The 26,632-nt window shown below is 37.5% G+C and overlaps 1 protein-coding gene across 3 annotated transcripts in view; it reads right to left on the reverse strand.

Annotated features, from left to right (window-relative positions):
• The window catches only part of DARS1 (aspartyl-tRNA synthetase 1), a 67,835-nt gene that overhangs the window by 16,922 nt on the left and 24,281 nt on the right, over positions 1-26,632 (reverse strand). For all 3 annotated transcript variants that reach the window (XM_080799798.1, XM_080799800.1, XM_080799799.1), the window contains exons 5-7: positions 4,319-4,421; positions 1,511-1,591; positions 483-542 (exon numbers count right to left, since the gene is read on the reverse strand). In XM_080799798.1, coding sequence (XP_080655924.1) covers positions 483-542; positions 1,511-1,591; positions 4,319-4,421 — 244 coding nt within the window. The remainder of the gene's footprint in view (positions 1-482; positions 543-1,510; positions 1,592-4,318; positions 4,422-26,632) is intronic.

Raw genomic sequence — 26,632 nt, forward strand, 5'->3', positions numbered from 1 at the left:
ACAGAAGACCTATGAGATTACTAAATAAATCACCAGGGCCAACTACCTCTTTATTATTAATTTTGTGCTCAGATCAAATTCAAAGGATTGAGGCATTAATTACTAATCTCCACCTGGTCCACATTCTAAAATGTGCATATAATTTCTTTCATAATTTTATAGTGGTATTAATGGTTGTGTTTTTAATTACTAACTTGTCTAAAACAGGTATCACCTGGCAGTAAGCCCACTTATTGGCTTCATGTTCCTTTGTCATTTTAAAATAAAGCAGGTCAATATCCTGTGAATTATTACTTGACTATCCTTGTTGTCTGCAATTATATTTAGGGGAAAGGTCAGTCAGAAAGGTAAACTGTTTCTTGTATTGTCACACGTACAGGCAAATGTCAATTAGTTCTATAAGTCTGAGAGAGGTGTGGTATTATTCCTGCCCACCTTGATTTCGGCAAAGTCATGTCACTTAATAAATAAATGAGGCATACCCTAAGATCAATGACTCTGTTGTCTAATCTTGTATCTTGATTAACAGTAGCTCTTCCTTCCTAAAAAAAGATGAAAAAACAGATTTTACTAATTTTAAGAACACAAACACAGTTTTAAGAAGCCATGTTTATGGCTTATGTGGTTAATATTATGCCCCCAAATTAGGGATCCAAGAAATAAGAAGTAGGGCTACAGAGAAACTATTATTAAAAGAGAGAGAGAAAAAAGAGAAATGCAAATGAACAGAAGTTAATGCTCTCTTTCCCTCTCCCACCCCACCAAAGCCTTGCCTCATTACTGGAACATCAGAAGAATTTAACCACCTGTACCTTCATTGATTCCTGGATTTTACCTGCTAGTTAAAGACTGAAGGAACAGATAAAAGCTGTCAGAGTAGTGATTCTCAAAGTATGTTCTGGGCACCACTGAAGGTCCTAAAGACACTTTCAGGGAGTCCATGAAGTCAAACCTATTTTTCACAATGACAGATTTCATTCTGTATTGAGTGTTCCCAAGGCTTCGTGATGTGTGCTATCACAACAGAATGAATGCAGAGGCATGTACAAGGCCTAATTGTTGTCTACTAAGGCAGACATTACAAAGATCTGTAGATATGTAAGACAATGTCACTCTTGACACTATTTTTTGTTTTTGAAAATATTTTTCATAAAAAAATTTTTTCAAAAATGTTTTTATCATTCATATATGATTAATATATATAAATATATCTATATTAGTTACTTGTATTAATATATACTAAAAATTTCCTATTTTAATTTCTAATATTATAAATATTGATAAAGATATATAAAAACAAAAGTTTATGGAGAAGTTATTTTTAAGAGTGTAAAGGGATCCTGAGAACAAAAAGTTTGAGAATTGTTGATAGAAGAGTAAATTTAGATAAAAAATGAAGCTCAAATCACTTCACAGGTACGCTTCATACAAAAGTAGGACATCGAGTTTTCAATGATCTAGAAATTAAACATACAGAGGAAGCAAAATATTTCAAAAATGTAATTTTAACCTCTTCTCCTTCCACCTCAGGCCGAACAGCATCATCCAGCTGCAGGGGCAGGCGGGGTTCAGCCAAACTGATCACATAAATCTGAAAGTGAGAGATTACCAAAAATATCATGAAGCACACAAAACCTGTTATCTTTTACTTAAAAAAAATCTAAAGCTGACATAAATATGAAGCTATGTTTGCATATATCTTAACTGAAACTACCTGCTAAAATCAAACAAAGATGTACACGTTTTTTCACTTATAAAATGGGAATCATAGTTTTTTTTGCCAACCTTCCTAGGTTATTGGAAGTCGAATGAGAGAACATATATACAAATACTTTGTAAACTCTAATGTGCATACCAGTGTGACAAATAAGTACTAACTGGGGCCAAGGGGTCTGAGCTTAAGGCCTTGCTTTGTCATGTAAAAGCCGTTGTTAGGCAAATCATTTAATCTCAGAGTTTCAATATTCTATTCTGTAAAAGAAGGTCTGAGGTAAGAATCAAATGGAGTAATGAATATGAAAACACTCTGCTCTTTTGAAGGGGCCACTAAACAAATGTGTTATTATCACTGTTCACAGCATTTGGCCATTTCTACTGCTAGGACGGAAGTCAGCCCAACTCTGCTGTCTGTCAACTTCCTTTTCTCATTCTTTTTCCAAATATTCCTTCCTTTCCACATTTCATCAAACATGTTATATCTCATTTCTTGCTGCTCTCCTGGTTTGGAGCTGCCACAGAACATATTCCTCTATGGTGTTAAAATACCTTTTTATTTGTTAAATTCACTCACATTAATTGCACATTTTAGAGCTAAAACACAGTTAGGTCATAAAAAATGAGCTAGGGTTTTTGGCTACTCTTAAAAACAGGTTACCCTATTAGTTACTCCCAACTATGCCTGGAAAACCTGTTAAAGCACTAAAGGGAAACAGACCTAATTTAGTTAATTCCGGAAAGGAAATGATATTCTTCCAGTTGGTAGACCACACTTAGCATTCAGCTCAGACTCTTTAAGAAAGTGTCAGAAGGATACTCCCGTCCTCCTTATAATAAAATAGTTTGTCACCATCTTCTATTCTCAAGTATAGTGTTTCCCTTTGATGAGTTAATAGAAACTTGATTTCCAATGCAAAATTGTAGACTGGAACAGCTATCTCCGCTATTTTTAGAACTAGCAGACATTCACTTCATTAGGTTGTAAGCACCTTCCTTCATGCAGTGCTGGCTCAAAGTATGTACTCAGTAACTGCTGGCTGAATAAACAAGTAACCGATAAGTGCCAGTGCTTACTGTAAGATCCTTTTTAAGACATACTTCATACTTTGTGAGATACTTTATAGTTATTTCCATTAAGGCAAAATTTATAAGTTCTTTAGGCTTTATATTTATCATCTGCATTTATTAAGTTTGTATTAAATGCTAGATAATTAGAATATTTCAGAAGTATGCTTACTTGCTCTACTCATTAAAATTTTATTTATTTAAGTATTGAAAAAGATATGTTACTTGGAAGATAGGGGGTTGTTTTACTTGGTCAGCATACCCTTATGTTGGTTTGCCTTTACTAGGTTACACACTTCTTGATGTTGCTGGTTTGAAATGAAGCTTACACAAAGAAAAAAAAGTAACTTGGCAAGTTAGGTCAGTAAAAAACAAAGATTTTCTAAGTCTTGAAGAGTTCCCATGACAATTCGGGTTAAATAAAACCTTACTCTCAGATGAGTGCATATGAGACTAACTTTCTGCATCGGTTAATCTGCCTGACTGCTCTATCTTATATATGCTCACACACAAGCAAATACACATACAGGGATGAGGGTAGGAAGTGACTACTCCTTAAAAGAAATTTAATGATGCATCTGTAGACACAAACTAGGCCGGATCTGAGAACTGCAGGTTATTTCAAAAGTACTAAATATGTGTAAGTTCACTTACAGTATTTTAAAAGTCAATGATAAGGAGCACTCATAGAAGAAAGAAGAAGAAAATAAATGTGGGATAAATCTTATATGAAGGGAAGTTATTGCTGGAATGTAAGACCAACTGAGTTTTGTCTCTTGATTTCTCTATAAAGTATCAGAAATATAATGACTGTAAGGAAATATAATCATTAAGAATTGGTATAATTAATCAATCTTTAGAGGTATATTGTCAGAAGAAAGTTCATAGCAAAATATATTCATAACTGTGAACAGAGCTTTTTAGATGTGTTTTATATTTTTCCCTATGTGACTATGGTAGATTGTTGGCAAAAAATGGCTCTAATAATTCCTCAGTCTCCTGTATACACGTTTTTTTTTTTCAATGATGTTGCCTCTCTTTGCATCAAGAGGTGGAATCTTTTTTTCCATCCCTTAAATCTAAGTTATTTCATGTGACTTGCTTTGACCAATGACATATTTAGCAATTGTGACTCAAAGAGAAGCTTGAAAGGTGCTCGCCCGCTAGGGCTTCCCTCTCTTGCTGCTGGGAACCCTTCTGGTACATGTCAACAAGCCTGGGCTAGCCCACTGGATGAACAGAGGCCACAGGGAGAAATGTCCCAGAAATAGCAGTAGGTCCAGTTGATGTCATGCAGAGTAGATGAGCCATCCCAGACAGCCTGCCTCTAACTGCCCCACGCACAGAATCATGAGCAAATAAATGTTGTAAGTAATGGGGTAGTTTGTTATAGAACAAAAGCTAATTGATTCAGTAATCAATTTCTAAATCTCAATATTTTACATCAACTCTAAGAACACATAGGTTTGATATGAATGGTTATAAGAATCATTCAAATCTATTTCTGTACCCAATTTTACATTTTGAAAAAAGTTACCTTTTGAACATGTAACTCCACATCTTGCTGTGTACAGCTTCCAATTTTCTGATTCACTTTTCTCACTACACCTTCTACATCTACGATGCTCTCTTTGTTAATGCTGTCAAAAGAAAAAAATTCCCAACTTTAATCATCTCATCAGAGGTGTCAGAATTCATTTGGTGTTTGAACAGTAAAGCTGAAATATTAAACTCTTTTTTAATACAGCAAGCCACTTGAGATAAAGCCAGTCTATTTAACCTACTTACAATAAGCTACTATGCAGCACACCTTGTGAGATTTCTTGAAGAGATGATTTTCTAGATGCCATAATTTAGTTACCATTCATAAAACACTCTGAGCTTAAGTGGCAAGGACCAGCACTGAACTGTGAAAAGTAGAAAATTCTTTCAATTATTTTTTTTTCAATTATTTATTAAAGAACATTTTCCTTCCTATAGTTGGAACTTACAAAGATCAGCATTTCCTATAAGGAGAAGCATGGGCTTCAATAAATGCAATTACTGGTATGTAATGGAATTGAATAATAGAAGAAGGTCAACTGAAAAGATTTCAAGGTAATAAAAGGACATTAGCTTGCTGTAATTAAGCCCTCCATGCCTGTAGTTTCTGAGTACACACTGTCATTGGATTTATGGCAAACAGCCTATAGGATTGTACGATCCCATTTAAGAATGTCCGCATGAAGCTCAATGTATACTAAATCGGTCACCTGGGCAGTTGAATTCTACAACAAACTTGAATTTTGAACATAGGATACTCAAATTCTGAAATATAAAATTATGAAGTAGCTTATTAAGCTCACCAACTGATTATTTTTTTGATCTCTCGTACATAACCAAGGGATAAAGGGCATAATCCAAAATGGTGGTTCCCATACAAAATGTACCAGTTTTACTTTTGTATTATTGTACAGCCAGAATGTATCACAATGTATTTGTGGAAAAGCTTAAGATTAAACTTTCAGTTCTTGGGCAGTGATGTCAGCATCATAGCAGCTCAACTGGCCCAAACTATCAATGTAAAACTACCAATTAAAACTCTCAGGTGGTAACTGGAGCTGCAGAAGTGAGGTGTGATGAAAAGAGAGGAGAAGAAGAAACTAAAATGCAAAAGTGGTAACTGGGAGAGTGGAGTTCCTGACACAGCTGGCATAACAGAAAGGGCAAACATGCATTAAGAAAATCTGTTCTGGGGGAGCCTGGGTGGCTCAGTGGGTTAAAGCCTCTGCCTTCGGCTCAGGTCATGATCTCAGGGCCCTGGGATCGAGCCCCACATAGGGCTCTCTGCTCAGTAGGGAGCCTGCTTCCTTTCCTCTCTCTGCCTGCCTCTCCGCCTACTTGTGATCTGTCAAATAAATAAATAAAATCTTAAAAAAAAAAAAAAAAGAAAATCTGTTCTGGACTCCCTGTTTATCTGCTATGTCATATGTCATGTAACTTTTATATTAGCCTTTCATGGCTTAAGTGCCAACCCAGAATCCTGCAAAATGAATGACAAGAATCTAAACAAAATGAAACAAAAGCAAAAAAGCAAAGCAAAGCAAAACAAAACAAAAAAATACCCAAAAACCAAAAACAAAAAGGAAAGAAAAAGAAAATTTACCTTTCGTAGGAAAAGTTCTATTTATTCTGATAAGGAATTGGGTCTTTAGTAGTTGCAGTGCCACTTGACGAGATTTCAGAAATCCAACAATGCTTATTTTACCCAAGAGAACACCACTGTCCATTTCTTTTCTTTTCTTTTTTTAAAGATTTTATTTATTTATTTGACAGACAGAGATCACAAGCAGACAGGCAGGCAGAGAGAGAGGGGGAAGCAGGCTCCCTGCTGAGCAGAGAGCCCTATGGGGGGCTCGATCCCAAGACCCTTCTGAGATCATCATCTGAGGCAAAGGCAGAGGCTTAACCCACTGAGCCACCCAGGTGCCCCTACAGTCCATTTCAATTAACATTTGCTCAAGGTTGGAAAAGGGTCAAAATGAGGATAAGAGGGTAAAAAGTGGTGAAGAAAGGAAGAAAATTTTTCATTTCACTTTACTACACTGTCTAGAACTCTGTATGGCTGATACTAACTTAAAAAAAAAAAACCCAACATTGTACATATTTCTTACAAGTCTTACAAGTCTCCTGCACTAGAGCCATTACCTAATATTTAGCTAAAATCTTGTGCACTGAAGAAACTCAGAATTTATTGTGGTAAATTGTTAAAGGGCTTTCTAACACTGGCTATCTAGTGTTAGAATGCAGTCAATGAATCTCTCTTCAGTATGATTTCCATCTACCAGTTGCTTCTTCTGATTGAATGAATAAACTTGATACCTGAGTATATGATTCAGGCTATGTGAGGATACTGTTGCTTAGTTTACACATTTCCCTTAGGAAGGCCTTCTCTTCCTTACTGATCAATGTGCTTCATCGATAACCTGTTCTGACCCAACTAGACCTCCACTCTGCTACATTCCTGCTATGACACTGGCCCTCAAGAGTCATCCCCTTAGTAAGAGGTCTTCCATTATCAGAAAGCCTTCTTCAAGCCAACTCAAGTTATCTACTCTCAAAGACTGAGCATTAAGCTAATATCCTTCCAGAAAAATTTGGGATGTGATCTGACACTCAGTCCTAAAGGGCCAATTAAAGAAAATAATAGTTTCATTTTTCCTCAAAAGTACCAGATGACTTCTTTTATCTAGGACCTGAAACTTGGAATTAGGTCTATGTTTAGTACTTTTATTTAATTAGGTAATATTATAGAATAAAATACTTGAGCAGCTAAACAAAAAATAACCACTATTTTAAACATTGTTTCTAGCACCAAACAAGTCATAAAAGGAAGTTCCGAAAACCCAACCTGTTTTTTAAACTGGGCCAAAGACAGACTTCTATCACAGATTAGTCTACTGAATCAATTAGAAAGAAGGTAGAATTAACCAGATACAGAGGATGCTTATAATTAATTTTTTTTGCCCTCCAAATCTCAGTATTATCTCCTTACTATACGTAGCAGCTATATGCTGTTAACAGAATAGTCTCTTCAGATATAAGTAACCCCATTCCATGATTTTTTTTAAAACCCTGGATAATTTAGCTCTAATATCTCTATAACTACATCCACATCTATATCCAGCTATTACTATTTATCTGTAGACTTGAATGAATTCAGTAGAAATAATACTATAATCAAAGAGATTTGTAAAAAAGGGTCACACTAGAACTTGCTAGTTAGCTTTAGTAAAGCTTTAATGAGGGTTTTATCTATGTGTGTATATAATTAGAGTCAATGCAAGAGAGGGATAGGAATACTTGAATAAGCTACTGCTACTAGAAGGATGAAATTCTACTTTTTAGAAAAAGCCTAATTAATATGATTTTAACTGATATTGCATGTTAAGATGGCTTAAAACTTTGGAGTATGTATACCATAGTTTGCTGTCATAAAGAGATTCTGTTAAAGTTTCAGGTTTATATTTTGAAACTAATACGGCTCTATACCCCTATTTTGAAGGAGGGTTATGTCAAACAGACAACTAAAAAGCCTTGGGTTTTTAGAGGATACTGCAGGAAAAAAATCCACAGTAGAAAGTAGAGAACTTCTGGGAACTACTGATTGTAAAAGAAATGGGTGAAGTAAATGAAACACATCCTTACAACAGCTAAGACGGCTATCTTTATTATTACCACCACCTCCCAAAACACACTACTACTTCATTGTTTCACACCTCTTCCACTTTCCAACCACCCTTCTCACCTGCAGATAACTAATCACTCTACTTGATTTAAAAAAATACCTTAATAGGCTATCCTATTCATGGCATCCACTAGGAACTGTCAACAATCAATCTAATAATTTACTTCTAACTTACGCTATCCTTAGAAAATAAAATTGCTGGGCGCCTGCGTGGCTCAGTCAGTTGGGCGTCCAACTCTTGATTTCAGCTCAGGTCATGATCTCAGGGTTGGAAGATCTGGCCCCACAGTGGGCTTTGCACTCAGTCTGCTTGAGCGTCTTTTTCTCCCTCTCCCTTTGCCCCTCCCCTCATTCATGCTTGCTCTCTTGCTCTCTAAAATAAATAAATAAAATCTTAAAAAAGATAAAATCGTAAAAAGCATCCTTCTTTATATAAAGTATTTTATAAAAATATTTTGAGTCCACTATCAAGTTTTTTTTAAAAAAAGAAATGGTATAATGTATGAATAATTCAATTATAAAACATGCAACTTGGGAGAAAAACAAACAGTACTCCATTATCTGAAGGAATAAAATCCCATCTTTCCAATGTGAATGCCATATAGTTTACTACTCAGGGCCTCACCAATTACCTCAGGGACACTTTTAGCATCTGTAGTCTTATCTATCTTGATTATAAATTTTCATACCTACATACATTACCTAAGATGCAACAAATTTAAAAAGAAGTCTAATAGAACTATTAGAAGTAGGCACAACTATTGTATATAGCTGACTGCTGAAGAATATATATTAAAAAATAAACAGGAAAGTAACAAAGAACCACTTTGCATAGTAATAGATGGTCATCGTAATGGTCCTCTGTCGTTAAAAAAAAACCTTTTAAAAAAGGAAGAACGTATAAAATAGACTTCAAACCATTCTGTTAAAATTGTCAGAATAGTTTCAGTACTTAAAGGAGGTAACGTTCATAGCATCAAATAATGTACTAATGAATAATGCCTTATTCTTCAATGTTGCCAAAAATTAAAAAAAATTCTTAGTTTATCTCTGTGGTGTCCTGAGTTCTTGCTCTCAAGTCTTTGCTCCCTTATGCTAGTAGTATTCATCCACACCTTTGCTATAGATTCGAAGTGGACAGAAGGTAATTTTTTGCCTCTTGGTTTTGGGTTTGGCTATATGACTTGCTTTATCAAGGACATATCAGTGGATATGATGCCAACAAAGGCTTGAAATGTGCTTGTGCAGCGGAACCTGCCCTTCAGCATTCCTGCTTTTCTACATAAGATGATATCTCAAGTAGCTGTTGGTCCAAGGAAGCTCAGAAGCACAAGGGGCAGACCAGGACACAAACCATAGCTTCAAAACGAGCCTAGATGAGCTGAATTCTAGCGCACCCAAAGATGTGTGAGCAAGAGGTCAGGGTTTATTATTATATGCTGCTGAATTTTTACTATTGGTCAAGTATACAATACATACAACTTCACCATTTTGACCACTGTTAGGTGTATTAATTCAGTGGCATTCACAATGTTGTGCAGCTACCACCACTACCCTTTTCTAGAACTTTTTCATTATCCCAGAAACAATGTACTAATTAAACAATTAACTCTCCACTAATTCCAACTACCACCCACGCCCACCTCACCTCCTCATAACTTCTATTCTACTGTCTCTATGAACTTAATTACTCTAGGTACCTCAGGTATGTGAAACAATAATATTTGTCCTTTTGTGTTTGACTTACTTCACGTGACATAAAGTTTTCAAGGTTCGTCTGTATTATAGCTTGTATCAGAACATTCCTTTTTAAAGGTGAATAATATTTTGTTATATGTACATAACATATTTTGTTTATCCATTCATCTGTTGCTGGACATTTGGGTTGTTTTCTATTTAGGTTATTGTGAATCATGTTGCTATGAACAACAGCATAAAAGTATCTTTTTTTTTTTTTAAGATTTTATTTATTTGATAGAGAGAGACACAGTGAGAGAGGGAACACAAGCAGGGAGGGTAGGAGAGGGAGAAGCAGGATTCCCGCCAAGCAGAGAGCCTGATGCGGGGCTCGATTCCAGGACCCTGGGATCATGACCCGAGCTGAAGGCAGATGCTCAATGACTGAGCCACTTGTACGTCCCAGCATACAAGTATCTGTTTGAGTCCCCACTTTCAATTTTTTTGGGTATCTATCTAGAAGTGGAATTGTTGGATCATATGATAATTTTATGTTTAACTTTTTGAGGAGCAGGTATATTGTCTTCCACAGCAACAGTACCATTTTACATTCCCACCAGCAATGCACGAGGGTTCCAATTTCTCTACATTGCTAACACTCATTATTTTTCCTTTTGTGGGGGTGGGGTAACAGTCATCCTAATGGATGTGAAGTGATATCTCATTGTAGTTTTGGTTTGCATTTCCCAAATGACTAGTGATGTTGAGCATCTTTTCATGTGCTTATTGGCTATCTGTGTATCTTCTTTGGAGAAATGTTATTTAAGTCTCTTGCCCGTTCTGGAATTGGGTTGTTGTGTTATAAGTTTTCAGAGTTTTTATATATTCTGGATATTAATCCTTTATCAGATATTTGACTTGCAAGTATTTTCTCCCATTCTGTGGGCTGTCTTTTTACTCTCGATAGTGCCCTTTGATGCATAAAATGTTGTAGTTTCAATGAAGTCAAATTAATCTTGATTTGTTTTGTTACTTCTACTTTTGGTGTTACATCTAAGAAATCACTGCTAAGTCCAATGTCATAAAGCTTCTGGCCTATGTTTCCTTCTAAGAGTTTTATAGTTTCAGTTCTTATATTTAGGTATATTTAGGTAATTGATCCTTTTTTTTAAAGATTTTATTTTATTTTTTTTAAGATTTTATTTATTTACTTGACAGAGAGAGATCACAAGCAGACAGAGAGGCAGGCAGAGAGGGGGCGGGGGGAAGCAGGCTCCCTGCTGAGCAGAGAGCCCGATGCGGGACTCAATCCCAGGACCCTGAGATCATGACCTGAGCCGAAGCCAGCGGCTTAACCCACTGAGCCACCCAGGTGCCCCAAGATTTTATTTTTTTGAGCGAGAGAGAGAATGAGAAAGAAAGGGAGAGCATGAGAAGGGGGAGGGTTAGAGGGAGCAGACTCCCTGCAGAGCAGGGAGACTGATGCCGCGCTCGATCCCAGGACTTCAGGATCATGACCTGAGCTGAAGGCAGTCACTTAACCAACTAAGCTACCCAGGCACCCCTTGATCCTTTTTAAAAAAAAAAAAAGATTTTATTTATTTATTTGCCAGATAGAGAGACAGAAAGAGAGCACAAGCAGAAGGAGGGAGAGGCAGGCTCCCTGCTGAGCAAAGAGCCTGATGCAGGACTCAATCCCAGGACCTGAGCTGAAAGCAGATGCTTAACCAACTGAGCCACCCAGGTGTCCTGGTAATTGATCCATTTTCAGTTAATTTTTATATATGGTGTATGGTAAGGTCTTTGGCATATGGATATCTAGTTTTCCTAGTACCATTTGTTGAAAAGGCCATCCTTTACCTATTAAAAGGTCTTGGTACCCTTGTCAAAATCCTGTTGGCCATTTAAGCCAGGGTTTGTTTATGGGCTCTTTCTTCTATTCCATTGGTTTATATGTCTATCCTTATGTTAGTACCACACACTTCTGATTACTGTAGTTTTGTAGAAGTTTTGAAATCAGGGAGTGCAAATCCTCCAAATTTGTTCTTTCTTTCTTTTTTTTTTTCCCCAAAACTGTTTTGGCTATTCTGGGCCCCTTGAGAGTGCACATGAATTTTAACATGGTTTTTTTCTATTTCTGCAAAAAATGCCACGGGGATTTTTGAAAGGGATTGCACTGAATCTGAGATCATGACCTGAGCGAATGGAAGCTGCTTAACTGAGCCACCCAGGTACTCCTATTTTATTTATTTTAAAATTATATATATGTAATCCTAAACATAAGTATTACCCTTAGACAAACATAAACTCAGGGTAAGGTTCATAATTAGCAACAGTGAATACAGATTCATACTTTACAGTCTTTCTGGTAATTCCTTATTTGGGAACAATTCATCTTGTCCAATCTCATTAGATTCTCTCTCTCTCACACACACACAGACCAGTGCAGAATGTGGTTGATACAGAGATCTATAAGAGTAGAAGTGTCAGCATTAACATTTTCTCATATGTACTTATATTTAAAATTTTATCTTCCATCTGTGGTCTCTTGGTAGAAAGTTAAAAAGCCACTAGTCTCTTTTCAGTTTATTATTTTAATATGTATAAATAATCTCCCAAAACCAAAATGAAGCAAAATAAACTACAATTAGTTACAATATGCCAAAAGGAATCAGTTAGGGTACAAGTGTTAGCTCCTTTTTGTTACCGGAATCCTGTAGTCTTGCTTAGAGACCTTGCACACTGTATGTGACATGTGGCCTTCTGAGATACAATCCAAGTTAACAGTCCCAGTGTTCATCTATAAATGAACTAGTAAAAAACTCAAATTCTTTCCTACTTTTTAAATAACAGAAGGAAGTAAGGAAAGGAAATAAATAGCAGATTAATTATCTTCTTTCCCTTAATGGTCAATCTTGAGCAAAATGCACTGTGAAGATGACTGGGATAGAGAACAAGAATCATAAGCACTGAGAAAAGGTTGCTGGAATAGGTGAATTTACAGGGCACCAGTGAAGTTGCATTTCTATATAGCACAGAGGTGAAAAAATATTTAACAGCACATAACCCTAGTCAAAGAGATCACCATCTTGCATATATATGGTAGAGAAATGGATCTGGGAAAGAAGTACTTCATCCACCTCTTGTTGCTGGGTCCCACTGTGAGGTGCTGACTCTGGCAAGTTCTCCTGGAGAACAAGGAAGGATTACCTCCAATTTATACTCATGAACTTCCCCTCATCGGTGAGGGATGGGAAATGGCAGGGTTTGCGTCTATGTTTCAAAAGATTTTATTTATTTATTTGTCAGAGAGAGAGAAAGAGGAAAAAAAAGAGAGAGAGAGAGAGAGAGAGAGAGTGAGCACACGCAGGAGAGTGGCAGGCAGAGGGAGAAGCAGGGAGCCTGAAGCAGGCCTTGATCCTAGGACCCCAGGATCATGACCTGAGCTGGAGGCAGATGCTTAACTGACTGAGCCACCCAGGTGTCCTTGCTCTTATGTTTTAAAGTTATTTTTGAAACACTGTTTTTTATATATCGTCTCAAGAACTTATTATTATAAAAGAATATACTTATTTATTATTATAATTCTAATGTTAAATAATCATGTAAATTTAAAAGTTTAACTCTCCCATCATATACCCAATCTCTTCTTCCTTTAATCACTTTTTACTATTTGGTCTATACTCCTCCAAATTTTTTCTCCTTTGCAAAAAATATGGAATGCTTCATAAATTTTGTGTTGTCCTTCTACAGTAGTTTTGCTCATTCTCCTATTTTTTTTTTAATGTTGAAGAAGTAGGAGTTTTATTTTTTACAGAACAAAACTGATCTTTATATATATATATATATGCCTAATATATAAATATATAAACATATATAAATGCCTTTAGACATATAAATGCTATAAATTTATATATTATGCATGTATATATAAAATATGCTTGTACTTATTCTCATATTGTTTACCAATTTTCTTTTATGTTCCAGTTCCTGTGTAAGGTGCTTTACACAAATACTACTTCACTTAAGCTTCTCAAAGGCCTATGAGATAGATATGACCACCATTTTATAGCTGAGAAAACTGAGACTCTACAAGAGGTCAAGTAAGTAGGCTAAGATCATACAGTAGTAAGATCATGTACCGACTGCTACACTAGATGGTTCTGTTCTGTTACAGACTCAAGATATAACACCATGGGGCACCTGGGTGGCCCAGTGGGTTAAAGCCTCTGCTTTCAGCTCAGGTTGTGATCCCAGGGTCCTGGCATCGAGCCCCGCATTGGGCTCCCTGCTTGGCAGGGAGCCTGCTTCTCCCCTCCCTCTCTGCCTGCCTCTGTGCCTACTTGTGATCTCTGTCAAGTAAATAAAATCTTAAAAAAAGAGAAAAAAAAAGATATAGCACCACATTTTAAATACTCTAGAATGCATCATGAGCTCACTCTGAAATAATACATTCTCATTCTTAGGAGCTCAAGACCTGCCACATTCCTTTATAATTTATGAGAAAGCAATTGGAAGTAACAGGCCCTTCACGAATGGTTTTCAAAATGCTCAAGAATCACACTATCTTAACACTGATGCATCTTGATGTCCTATTATTGCCAGCCTCAACAGAAGTTCATCAAATCTTTGTATAAAGCAATCTGATGTTATTAACGTTATATAACTTAGCAGTTAATCCCAGGGTGCCTGGGTAGCTCAGTTGGTTAAGCGTCTGATTCTTGATTTCAGCTCAGGTCATGATCTCAGGGTCATGAGATCAAACCCGGCATCGGCCTCTGTGCTCAGCAGGGAGTCTGCTTGAGACTGTCCCTTTCCCTCCCCCCACCCCACATACTCTTCTCTATCTCTCTCTAATAATAAAAAAGTAAATCTTAAAAGGAAAAAAAAAAAAGAAATCTCATAAATTGAGAATTTCTGACAGCAGATTTTAGATCTACCTTTGAAAGCACATCTTTATCAAAGTTTTTAATACAAATGTTGAGCTCGACAGGACCAAATATAAAAGTTCTGTTTCTCCTCCAATCAGTAAGTATCTCACTCCAACAAAGAGGTATATACCATCTATGTACAGTTTTTCAAAGAGCTACAATCCACAGCTGTATAATGACCTAGCCTATATTCACCAATGTATTACCCACATGATGCTCAAGGAATACCCACATGCCCATTCCCTCTGGGCCTCGAGTGTATATGATATATACATACACTTCTACCACAGCCCCTGTAGCATGTCTTTGCACGCGGCTGTTAATCTTTTTTGCCCTCTTCTCAAATTAAGTTCCTTATGTCATACATGTGTCATGGTATTCCCAAGCCCAGCAGAGTGCCTGGACCAGAGGAGGTGCTAAATAAGTTTTCTAAATCTGTGAGATTTCTTCTGAGCATTATTTTGATATTTTAGAATTCTAAAAGTTAATGCAGCAAACTGAAATTTCAACGTTCCAACTAAGTAAAATACCTATTTTTAGATGAAAGATCTAGAAAGGAAAGAAAATGTACAAACTTGCATGCAGCTCGGTGACTCACAGAATGAAAAATACACTTGTGACTCACTAGCTACCAATAAATCACTTAACCACAATGACTAATATGAAGAAAAAGAAAACAAAACACGTGTGTACACAACTAACAGTCTGAAAAAGCCTTCCTCCCCCCCCGCCCCCCAAATCCAAACATCTCTATGCTGGGTGGGAAGAAGGGTGTTACAAAAGTACAAACAGCAAAATATAATTTTTAACTTTAACAACTGGTATTCAAATTAACTATACCCCTTTATAGTAGTCACAACAACTTTGGCTTGAAACTTCTTTTTCCCTCCAAATTTTTAAGTTAGAAAAAATGGAACTAAGACCATTGAAGGAAATATTACAGATCACTTAGCCAGTTGGACCTTAAACTTTCTGCTCCTTTTTTTTCTTTTAGCTTGAAACTTTAAGCACTGTATTTACATTCACTGTGGTCCTTAATAGCAGCCAATACAAAAAGGCCTGTAGGGTTGCCTTTAAAAAAAAATTTGTCTTTACAAAACTCAACCATAACTAACATAACACTACTGTCTTCATTACATTAAAAATGTCTCTAAATAAAAAATAATTTTAAAAAGAAAAAAAGAATGACTTCTCATCTCAACTCAAACACAAGCTATTAACTATTAGAAAATTAATGTCAACATACGATGGAGATCCAGAAACACAGGCCTGGATAGGTATCCTATCTTCCTGCTTCCAGACAAATTTCATCTAAGGACCACAAGGCATTTTGGATACACAATCAAGAACCTCTTCTTAAAGATCTCTAGGGAATGAGATGTGCCAACCTTCCTATGTAACTCATTTAGTTGTTTCATTTTTATATGCATTCAACCATGAGAAAATTGATCTTTCCAACAAATTGATTAAAATAATGTGTTGAAGAGTCCTGTGGCACTTAAAGCCAATTAGTGAGTCAACTTTTCAGATTAGTATATTGATGAATTGGATATACCTAGGAAAGATAAGTGGGGAAAACAACTGACCCCGTATTAAGTGCTAATGTTGCTCTTAAGGAATATACTCAAAAGCTAGAAGCTGTTAGTGGTACAATCTAGTTAGTAAGGCAAAGATAAGCACCTCAGATTTAATACCTAAAGTAAATGCTAAGATAGTCATCCACTTAAGATATTAAAAGTGACCTCATATTTTGCCTTTTAAATGATTGGGAAACCCCAGCTGGAACTATCTGATTTGATATTTTTAATAGTGGAGTCTTTGCTTTTTTCCACCTGGTATATGACCAGAGGGAATAGAGTTAAATGTTGGGCCTCATGGAATTAACATATAAATACCATTATTTCTGCCACTTTGTTGTGTAGGAGTTCACATGTTTTAAATGTCCAGTCTCTTAGGGTAGCACTATTCAAAATGGAAACACCTTGAGAATAAACAAACAGTCCTTAGCACTCCTCTAAAGACACTTGCAAGCATTTCACAAATAAGAACCAAGACAAAATGAATATTAACTGAAGATTACAAATGGCCTTTTTCTCATGGACATATTTCTAAACATGCTATTTTCCAAATCAAAGACTCTAGCAGAAAGGGTGGTTAACTGATTCACTAACTAAGCTGCTATCTTTCCAACGTGAATGTATTAGTAAATATTCATTTGAATTACCTCATGCTTTGCTGGTCCTCAAATTTCTAAAGCTAAAAACATCTAAAAGTAAAGAGTTTTGCTTCATTTAAATAAGTAACAGAATCCACCAGAATTTTTATGTTGTTGCTCATGTGCTGTTTTTAATCATAATACAAGGCTGATGATATATTAAGCAACAGAAGTCATAGTGTTTTCCAAACTTTTCTTTTCTAATTATAATCTTAGTTAGAAACCAAGGGATCAAGAGGAAAGAGATACGGAGAGTTCAGTGAAACAATAAAAACAGGGGCAGCCTATAAACCTCTGTTTTCATTATAAAGTAAGATACATTCCACTAGGCCTGGCTTAGGAATAAAAATCAACTATTGTGCCGCAAATACACAATATACTCCTTAATGTCGGTGTTATATTATGGGATCAGGAGTCCATGGGGCTGGGTAGTTTGTAGAGCATTCACAGGGTGAAAGAAAGGTAGACAGGTAAGGATGCAGTGGGGGTAGTTCTGGGAATGGGACTGGGTTGCATGAGGTCAGAAGAGGGCAGAAATAGTAGGACAAAAGAAGGAGACTGGTAAAAAGACCAGAAGTCTTGATGAGGTCCAAGAGAAGATTAGGAGGCATGGAATAGGTACAAAGTTGGAAATTATGATTAGAGAGAATTACCACTGAGTTTAAAATTAAGTTCTAAGGAGCAAAATTCAAGTGGTGGCCACAGGAGTGAGTTATTAAAATGAATAGTGAAGGGGCGCCTGGGTGGTTCAATCATTAAGTGTCTGCCTTCAGCTCAGGTCATGATCCCAGGGTCCTGGGATTGAGCCCTGCATTGGGCTCCCTGCTCGGTAGAGAGCCTGCTTCTCACGCTCCCACTCCCTCTGCTTGTATTCCCTTTCTCGCAGTTTCTCTATCAAATAAATAAATAAAATCTTTTTTAAAAACTAAAATGAATAGTGAAGCTAGTGGAGAAGTAAGGAATTTTAAGTCCACACTATTTATTCCAAATGAATACCTAAAGACATTTACAATGAAATGACTTGAAATGAGAGGAATACACTACTATCAGCCAGGAAAATAAAATGGCTTTGAGTAAAACATCCTATTTCATTCAGTCTTTGGAACTCCATGAACTCAAAAGGCTAGAACTTCTCTCCAATTTACTCAGCATAGATAAACTTAGGTAATACTGCTAGCTGTCTATTCAAACCCACTCCCCTTGTCTACATGGCTAACAGAGTCCCACTCCCATTCAGTACCCACTTCTACCTGGCAAAGCATTCTAAGAGAAGGGGAGCCCATCATAGGTCCAGAGTAGGTCGTGTTTAGTCCCAGTCCATCCGAGGAATTTAGTCCAGACTGAATTTAGTCCAGACATTTTCCATTTTCCACATAGTATTTCAAACTGGAAACTCTGAAGTAATTTTCCATTTCTTTCTTTTCCTCACCCCCACACATCAGCAGTCAGTAAACAGATAAGACTCATGTTTTTACCCACTCACTGGGCAAACAAGGTTCTCTCTTTTAAGAGTACTATCAGTTTTGCTATTAATACTTGTTTGGAAAATGTTAAATCCAACACAATTGATATAATCGGTATTAGCTTGAGCATAATAAGTTTGAGCCTTCCTTTGCCAGATTTCATCAGTGAGAAACACAGTAGAGACAACTGTACTCAGGTGAACTCAAAACACACACCTCAAACATCTATGTTACATGCCACACCTGTCCACATCTGGCAGTACAATTTGCTTTCGGGTTTCAAACAGCCTTCCTTCCATCACTTCACAATAATTTACAAGCTGTAACTCTCTGCCACCCATTTACACAATGATACAGCATTTTTTCTTAAAGACTTTTATTTATTTGAGAGAGACAGGGTGAGAGCATGAGCGGGGGGGGGGGGGGAGGGGCAGAAGGAGAGGGAGAAGCAGACTCCCCGCTAAGCGGGATGGATACAGGGCTTGATCCCAGGACCCTGGGATCATGACCACCTGAGCCACCCAGATGCCCAAACAGCATGTTTTTTGTAAGATAAAGGGCTGGTAATAAGTAAGAGAAATCAAATACTATATGTTTTCTACACAGAATCTAAAAGAAAACCAAAACGATTAACAGCAAAATCAGACCTATAAATACAGAGACCATACTGATGGTTGCCAGACAGGAGAGAGATGGAAGGATGGGCAAAATAGGTGAAGGGGAGTGGGAGGTACCGACTTCCAGTTGCGGAATGAGTAAGTCATGGAGATGGAAGGTATGTATACTCAGGGAATATAGTCAATCATGTTGTGATAGCATTGTATGTTAAGAGATGATCCCTACACTTGTGATGAGCAGAGCAGCATTGCCAAATTACTATGCTGTACACCTGAAACTAATGTAACACCGTGTGTCAACTATACTTCAATAAAAAAATAAAAATGTGACACTGTAGTATTATTTATGTATTTCTCAAAATGTATCAAGCTATTCTACCTACACTGAAAAAAATTAGATTCTTTTAAAAAAATTACATCATTAAGTTTTTGACCACTGTGCTACTAACCCATTTTCTGTATAAACGCTGAGGTTTTTTTATTTTATTTTATTTTTAAGATTTTTTTTTTTTTTTTTGGACACAGAGAGAGAGATCACAAGTCGGCAGAGAGGCAGGCAGAGAGAGAGAGGGGGAAGCAGGCTCCCTGCGGAGCAGAGAGCCCGATGTGGGGCTTGATCCCAGGACCCTGGGATCATGACCTGAGCCGAAGGCAGAGGCTTAACCCACTGAGCCACCCAGGCGCCCCAAACGCTGAGGTTTTTATTGCATAATTTTGCATAGCCTGTGATTTTTAGGAAAGCATCTGCTACATTATAGCAGAGCTGAATGATTATTAGCACTACTTTATAAAAAGTTAACCCCAAAGGACAACCATATTGTTAATGTCCCAACATCTCCTCCCTTGCTGATAGCAGAGCAATTCTAGGAGAGAATATTTGTTCGTACAAGTGTATAACAAAAGGCTGATGTGTTAAGGACTAGCATCAGTTATCCAGCCAAACTCTTTCATTTCCTTCCTAAGTCCAGAATCTTAGTAAGTGATAAATTCTTTTTTTTTTTTTTTTTTTTTTTAAGATTTTATTTATTTATTTGTCAGAGAGAGAGAGAGAGAGAGAGAGAGAGATCGAGAGCGAGCACAGGCAGACAGAGTGGCAGAGGGAGAAGCAGGCTCCCCGAGGAGCAAGGAGCCCGATGTGGGACTCGATCCCAGGACGCTGGGATCATGACCTGAGCCGAAGGCAGCCGCTTAACCAACTGAGCCACCCAGGCGTCCCATAAATTCTTTTTTTATACTCAGAATTGGTGGACTTATTTTTCACATCGGTTGCAAACACTATATGGTTGCTTTGTTGACTGACTTACTTCTCACTAGAGTGCTAATATATAAGATGCACTGTGTGGCAGTGCTGATGATAAGAAAAAAAGACAAAAGGTGAAGCAAAAGTAGATCCATCTATTGAATCTGCCTAGTGAATTTTAGGTTTCACGTTTATAATTAAAGCTATCAAATATTTTTCATATTGAAATTATTCAAGAAAAATAACTATCTTTGCAAACAAACTCTTTAGTTTCTAACTCCCCAACCCTTCCCCACCCCCGACTGTCTCTGTATTAACAGCATGCTTTTTAAAAATGGGATGACTTCTCAGGAAGGCAGCTACTGCTTCATGGTAGAGACAAGTTCACTAGTATTAATGATGGTTAGAAAAAAAAATTTAATTTCTCCTTTGGAACTGTTTTTAGCATTAACTTATGACTCAACATAAAATATTTTTTTTATTACTTTATAATCAGTTGCACTTTTAAAACAAAAATTGTTATAGTATTATTTTTCACGAATTTTGGTTCACAACTCAGGCAGTACCTAAAAGTCATTATCACCATGAGGAAACAAAATAGGTATCTATCTATCTATCTATCTATCTATCATCAATCAACTATATATCAGAAAAAAACTAGACACTGTAGAAAAAGATACTGTTGAGGCAAAAACCATTACTTTGAGACCTAAAGCACTTCCCAGGTATTAATATATTTCAACGACAGTAAGGCTGTATTCTAAGTAAGCTATATTAAGGAGGACTCTGAACTACTATTATTAGACTATCTCAGAGAAGCAGGATGACCTAGGAGGCATGTGAGCCCTAGAATCAGAGACCTTACACTTAGTATTTAAATTTCAATTTCCTCAGCTGTAAAAAAAAGACATTAAAAAAAGTGTTTATACCTCATAGTGCTGCTGTGAGGATCAAGGGCAAACTGCAAGTATGGCATTTTGCAGCTTCATACTTAGTATATAGGAATATTTAATTATTACTGCTGCTATTGTTATAAGCAATAATATTAATAATATTGCTGTAATTTACCTGTACATCAGACTCTGATGCACTGGATCCCAGTATGTATAAAATTCATGTTAGGCACTGGAAAGGCTTGGCAAGATAAAGGAAGGGCAGTCACTATAATGAATTTTAATTATAGATTATTTCTTAAACATTTTTTTGTTTCTTAAATATTAAAAATGATATTTCATGGGGAGGAGCCAAGATGGCAGAGGAGTAGGAGACTTCAATTTCATCTGGTCCCAGGAATTCAGCTAGATAGTTATCAAACCATTCTGAACACCTATGAACTCAACTGGAGAATGAAAAAAAAAAAAGCAACTGAATGAACAGAAAAGCAACCACGTTCTAGAAGGTAGGAGGTGTGGAGAAGTGAATCTGAGGCAACATATGGGAATGATAGACTGGGAAGAGGGGAAGGGAGCCTCCGTCAGCCGGCTCCCAGCAAGTCAGAGAGCAGAGGAGCACAAAATCAACTTTCAGAAGCCTGGTCCACAGAGGGACATCGCTTCAGTGGCTAAGATGGGAATGGAACCCTTGCTGGGACAGTGTGGTCTCAGGACCGTTGGGATCACAGGAAGACTGGGGATGCCTGAGTGTGACAGAGCTCCCAGGTATCACAAGGAAGTCAGCTGCCAACGGTGTGTCCAGGAGTGGGATCTCAGCTCAGGGTTGCCATAAACCATGATCTGCAGCACAGTTGGGCTGCTGCTCTTCAAGCCAGGGCTCAACAAGCAGCAGAACCCGGGAGATTCCCCTTCCTTCCTTGGGAGGAGCAGCACGGGAGTGCACCCCAGGAATCTGCTGGGCTTGGAGATTCTGAACAGGACCATGTGCCAGAGACAGAAATGCTCTGTCATAGGCTGGATGGGCACAGAGCACGGACGGAGACCAGGGAGACAGGAGTGATGGACTGGTTTTCTCTGAGAGTGCACTGAGAAGTGGGGCCCTGAGCTCTTGGCTCTTCTGGGGCCAGAGATTGGGAGGCCACCATTTTCATTCTCATCCTCTAAAGCTGTGCTAAAACCTTCAAGGAACAAAAGCTACAGAGAGCAAACTGGAGTAGATTACTTAGCCTCGCCCCTGGCAAGGGTGGTGCAACTCTGCCCAGGGCAAAGACATTTGAGAATCACTGCAACAGGCTCCTCCTCCAAAAGATCAGCAAGAACATCCAGCCAAGACCAAGTTTAACAATCAATGAGAACTGCAAAATTTCAGAGCTAGGGGAATACAGCTCATAAAATTCATGGCTTTATTTCCATGATTCTTTAGTCTTTCAAATTTAATTTTTTAAATTTTCTTCCTTTTCTCTTTCTTTTTTTTTGAATTATTCTTCTTTCCTTTTCCAACCAACTTATCAATTCCTTTTTTAAAATCCTTTTTAATTTTCATGGTTACGGTCATAGTCTATCCGTTCATTATATTTAACCTTATTTTTGCATATATGTGTGTGTATATATATATATATTTTTTTTTTCTTTCTTTAAAATTTTGGGATACAGTTTCTTTGAACAGACCAAAATACACCCCAAATCCAGTGTATTGCTCTGTTCTATTCACCAGCCTGATCATATTGTTGTTGTTTTCTTTTCCCCTCGGTTTCGGGTCTGGTTTGTTTAGTGTTTACTTCTCTGGGGTTGTTATTACACTTTCAGCATTTTCTTCTCTTTTTTTTTTTTTTTAAAGATTTTTTATTTATTTATTTGACAGACAGAGATCACAAGTAGGCAGAGAGGCAGCCAGAGAGAGAAAGGAGGAAGTAGGCTCCCTGCTGAGCAGAGAGCCTGATGAGGGGCTCGATCCCAGGACCCTGAGATCATGACCTGAGCCGAAGGCAGAGGCTTTAACCCACTGAGCCACCCAGGCGCCCCCAGCATTTTGTTCTCTTGTTCATCTATTCTTCTCTCAACAAAAGGACAAAACAAAAACTCACCTCAAAAAAAGGAATGAGAGGCAGTACTCACTGCCAGAGACCTAATCAATGTGGACATTAGTAAGACATGGGGGGGGTGCCTGGGTGGCTCAGTGGGTTAAAGCCTCTGCCTTCAGCCCAGGTCATGATCCCAGGGTCCTGGGACTGAGCCCTGCATTAGGCTCTCTGCTTGGCAGGGAGCCTGCTTCCTCCTCTCTCTCTCTGCCTGCCTCTCTGCCTACTTGTGATCTCTGTCAAATTAAAAAAAAACAAAAAAAGAAACTTCCTTTATGGGGTGCATGGGTGGCTCAGTGGGTTAAAGGCTCTGCCTTCTGCTCAGGTTATGATCCCAGAGTCCTGGGATCGAGCCCCTTGTTGGGCTCTCTGCTCAGCAAGGAGCCTGCTTCTTCCTCTCTCTCTGCTTGCCTCTGTACCTATTAGTGATCTCTGTCTGTCAAATAAATAAATAAAATCTTTAAAAAAAAAATAAGACATCAGAACTAGAGTTCAGAATAACAATTATAAAGATACTAGCTGGGCTTGAAAAAAGCAAAAAAGACACTAGAGAATCCCTTTCTGGATAAATAAAATCTAACCAAGTCAAAATCAAAAAGGCAATTAATGAGGTACAATAAAAATTTTTTTTAAAAAGCAAATAAATGAGGTACTATAAAAAAATGGAGGCTCTAGCTACTAGGATAAATGAGACAGAAGAGAGAATTAGTAATATAGAAGACCAAATGATGGAGAATAAAGAAGCTGAGAAAAAGAGAGATAAACTACTGGATCTTGAGAGGAGAATTCGAGAGGTAAGTGATACCATAAAGTGAAACAATATTAGAACAAATTATAACAGAGAACTTCCCTAATTTGGGGAAGGAAACGGGCATCAAAATCCAGGAGGCACAGAAAAGCCCCCTCAAAATCAATAAAAGTAGGTCAACACTCTGACATCTAATAGGAAAACTTACAAATCTCAGAGACAGAGAAAATCCTGACAGCAGCTTGGGACAACAGGTCTGTAACCTACAACAGCAGAAACAATAGATAGGCAGCAGACCTATCCACAGAGACCTGGCATGATATATTCAGGGTACTAAATGAGAAGAATACGCAGCCAATAATATTTTATCCAGCTAGGCTGTCATTGAAAATAGAAGGGGAGATAAAAAACCTCTAGGACATACACAGCTAAAAGAAATTGCAACCACCAAAAGAGACGTACAAAAAATATTGAAAGGGGTCCTGTCCTCTAAGCAAAGAGCCCAAAGTAACATAGACCAGAAAGGAGCAGAGACTATATACACAATAACAGTCACCTTACAGATAATACAATGGCACAAAATTCGTATCTTTCAATAATTAGACTGAATGTAAATGGGCTAAGTACCCCAATCAAAAGACACAAGTGTCAGGTTGGATAAAAAAGCAAGACCCATCAATACGCTGTCTGCAAGAGACTCATTTTTTTTTTTAAAGATTTTATTTATTTATTTGACAGACAGAGATGACAAGCAGTCAGAGAGGCAGGCAGAGAGAGAGGGGGGAAGCAGGCTCCCCGCTGAGCAGAGAGCCCAATGCGGGGCTCGATCCCAGGACCCTGAGACCATGACCTGAGTCGAAAGCAGAGGCTTTAACCCACTGAGCCACCCAAGCGCCCCAAGAGACTCATTTTTAGCCCAAAGACACCTCCAGATTTAAAGTGAGGGGATGGAAAACCATTTATTATGCTAATGGACATCAAAAGAAAGCCAGGTGGCAATCCTTCTATCATACAAATTTGATTTTAAACCAAAGACTATAATAAGAGAAGAGGAAGAATACTACATCATACTTAGAGTCTATCCAACAACAAATCTAACAGTTGTAAAGATTTATGCCCCTAACATGGGAGCAGCCAATTATATAAGCCAATTAATAACAAAATCAAAGAAACACATCAACAATAATAAAAGTATTAAAGTCAGGGACTTTAATACTCCCCTCACTGAAATGGATAGATTAAGCAAAAGATCAACAAGGAAATACGGGCTATAAATGACACACTGGACCAGGTGGACTTCACAGATCTCCTCAGAACTTTCCATCCCAAAGAAACAGAATAAACATTCTTCTCTATTGCTATGGAACATTCTCCAGAATAGATCACATCCTGGGTCACAAATCAGGTCTCAACCAGCACCAAAAGACTGGGATCATTCCCTGCATATTTTTGGACCACGATGCTTTGAAACTTGAACTCAATCACAAGAGGGAAGTTGGAAAGATCTCAAATACATGAAGGCTAAAGAGCATCCTACTAAAGAATGAAAGGGCCACTGAGGAAATTAAAGAAGAATTTTAAAAAATTCATGGAAACAAATGAAAATTAAAACACAACTGTTCAAAATCTTCGGGATGCAGCAAAGGTGGTCCTAAGGGGAGATAAATAGCAAAACAAGCCTTTTTCAAGAAACAAGGAAGGTCTCAAGTATACAACCTAACCTTATACCTTAAAGAGCTGGATAAAGAACAGCAAATAAAGCCTAAACCCAGCAAGAGAAGAGAAATAATAAAGATCAGAGTAGAAATCAATGAAATAGAAACCAGAAGAACAGTGGAACAGATCAATGAAACTAAGAGCTGGTTCTTTGAAAGAATTAGTAAGACTGATAACCCTCTGGCCAGATTTATTTCCAAAAGAAAAGAGAAAGGACCCAAATAAATAAAATCATGAATGAAAGAGGAGACATCAAACCAACAGCAAAGAAATACAAATAATTATAAGAACATATTATGAGCAACTATATGCCAACAAATTAGACAATCTGAAGAAATGGATGCATTCCTAGAGATGTATAAACTATCAAAACTGAACCAGGAAGAAATAGGAAACCTAAACAGACCCATAATGAACAAAGAAATTAAAGCAGTAATCAAAAATCTCCCAACAAACAAGTGCCCAGGGCCAGATGGCTTCCCAGGGTAATTCTATTAAACATTTAAGAAGAATTAATACCTATTTTTCTGAAACTGTTCCAAAAAATAGAAATGGAAGGAAAACTTCCAAACTCATTTGATGAGGCTAGCATTACCTTGATCCCAAAACCAGACAAAGACCTCATCAAAAAGGAGGATTATAGACCAATATCCCTGATGAACATGGATGCAAAAATTCTTACCAAAATACTAGCCAATAGGATCCAACAGTACATTAAAAGGATTATTAACCATGACCAACTGGGATTTGCTCCTGGGTTGCAAGGTTGGTTCAACATCTGCAAATCAATCAGTGTGATAGCTACATTAATAAAAGAATAAGACAAGAACCATATGATACTCTCAACAGAAGCAGAAAAAGCATTTGACAAAGTACAGCATCCTTTCTTGATTAAAACTCTTCACAGTGTAGGGTAGAGGGTACATACCTCAATATCATCAAAGCCATCCAAGAAAAACCCACAGCGAATATCATTCCCAATGGGGAAAAACTGAGAGCTTTTCCCCTAAGGTCAGGAACACGGCAGAGATGTCCACTATCACCAC

The sequence above is a fragment of the Martes martes genome, assembly GCF_963455335.1.
Source record: "Martes martes genome assembly, chromosome: 3".
NCBI classification, from domain to species: Eukaryota; Metazoa; Chordata; class Mammalia; order Carnivora; family Mustelidae; genus Martes; species Martes martes.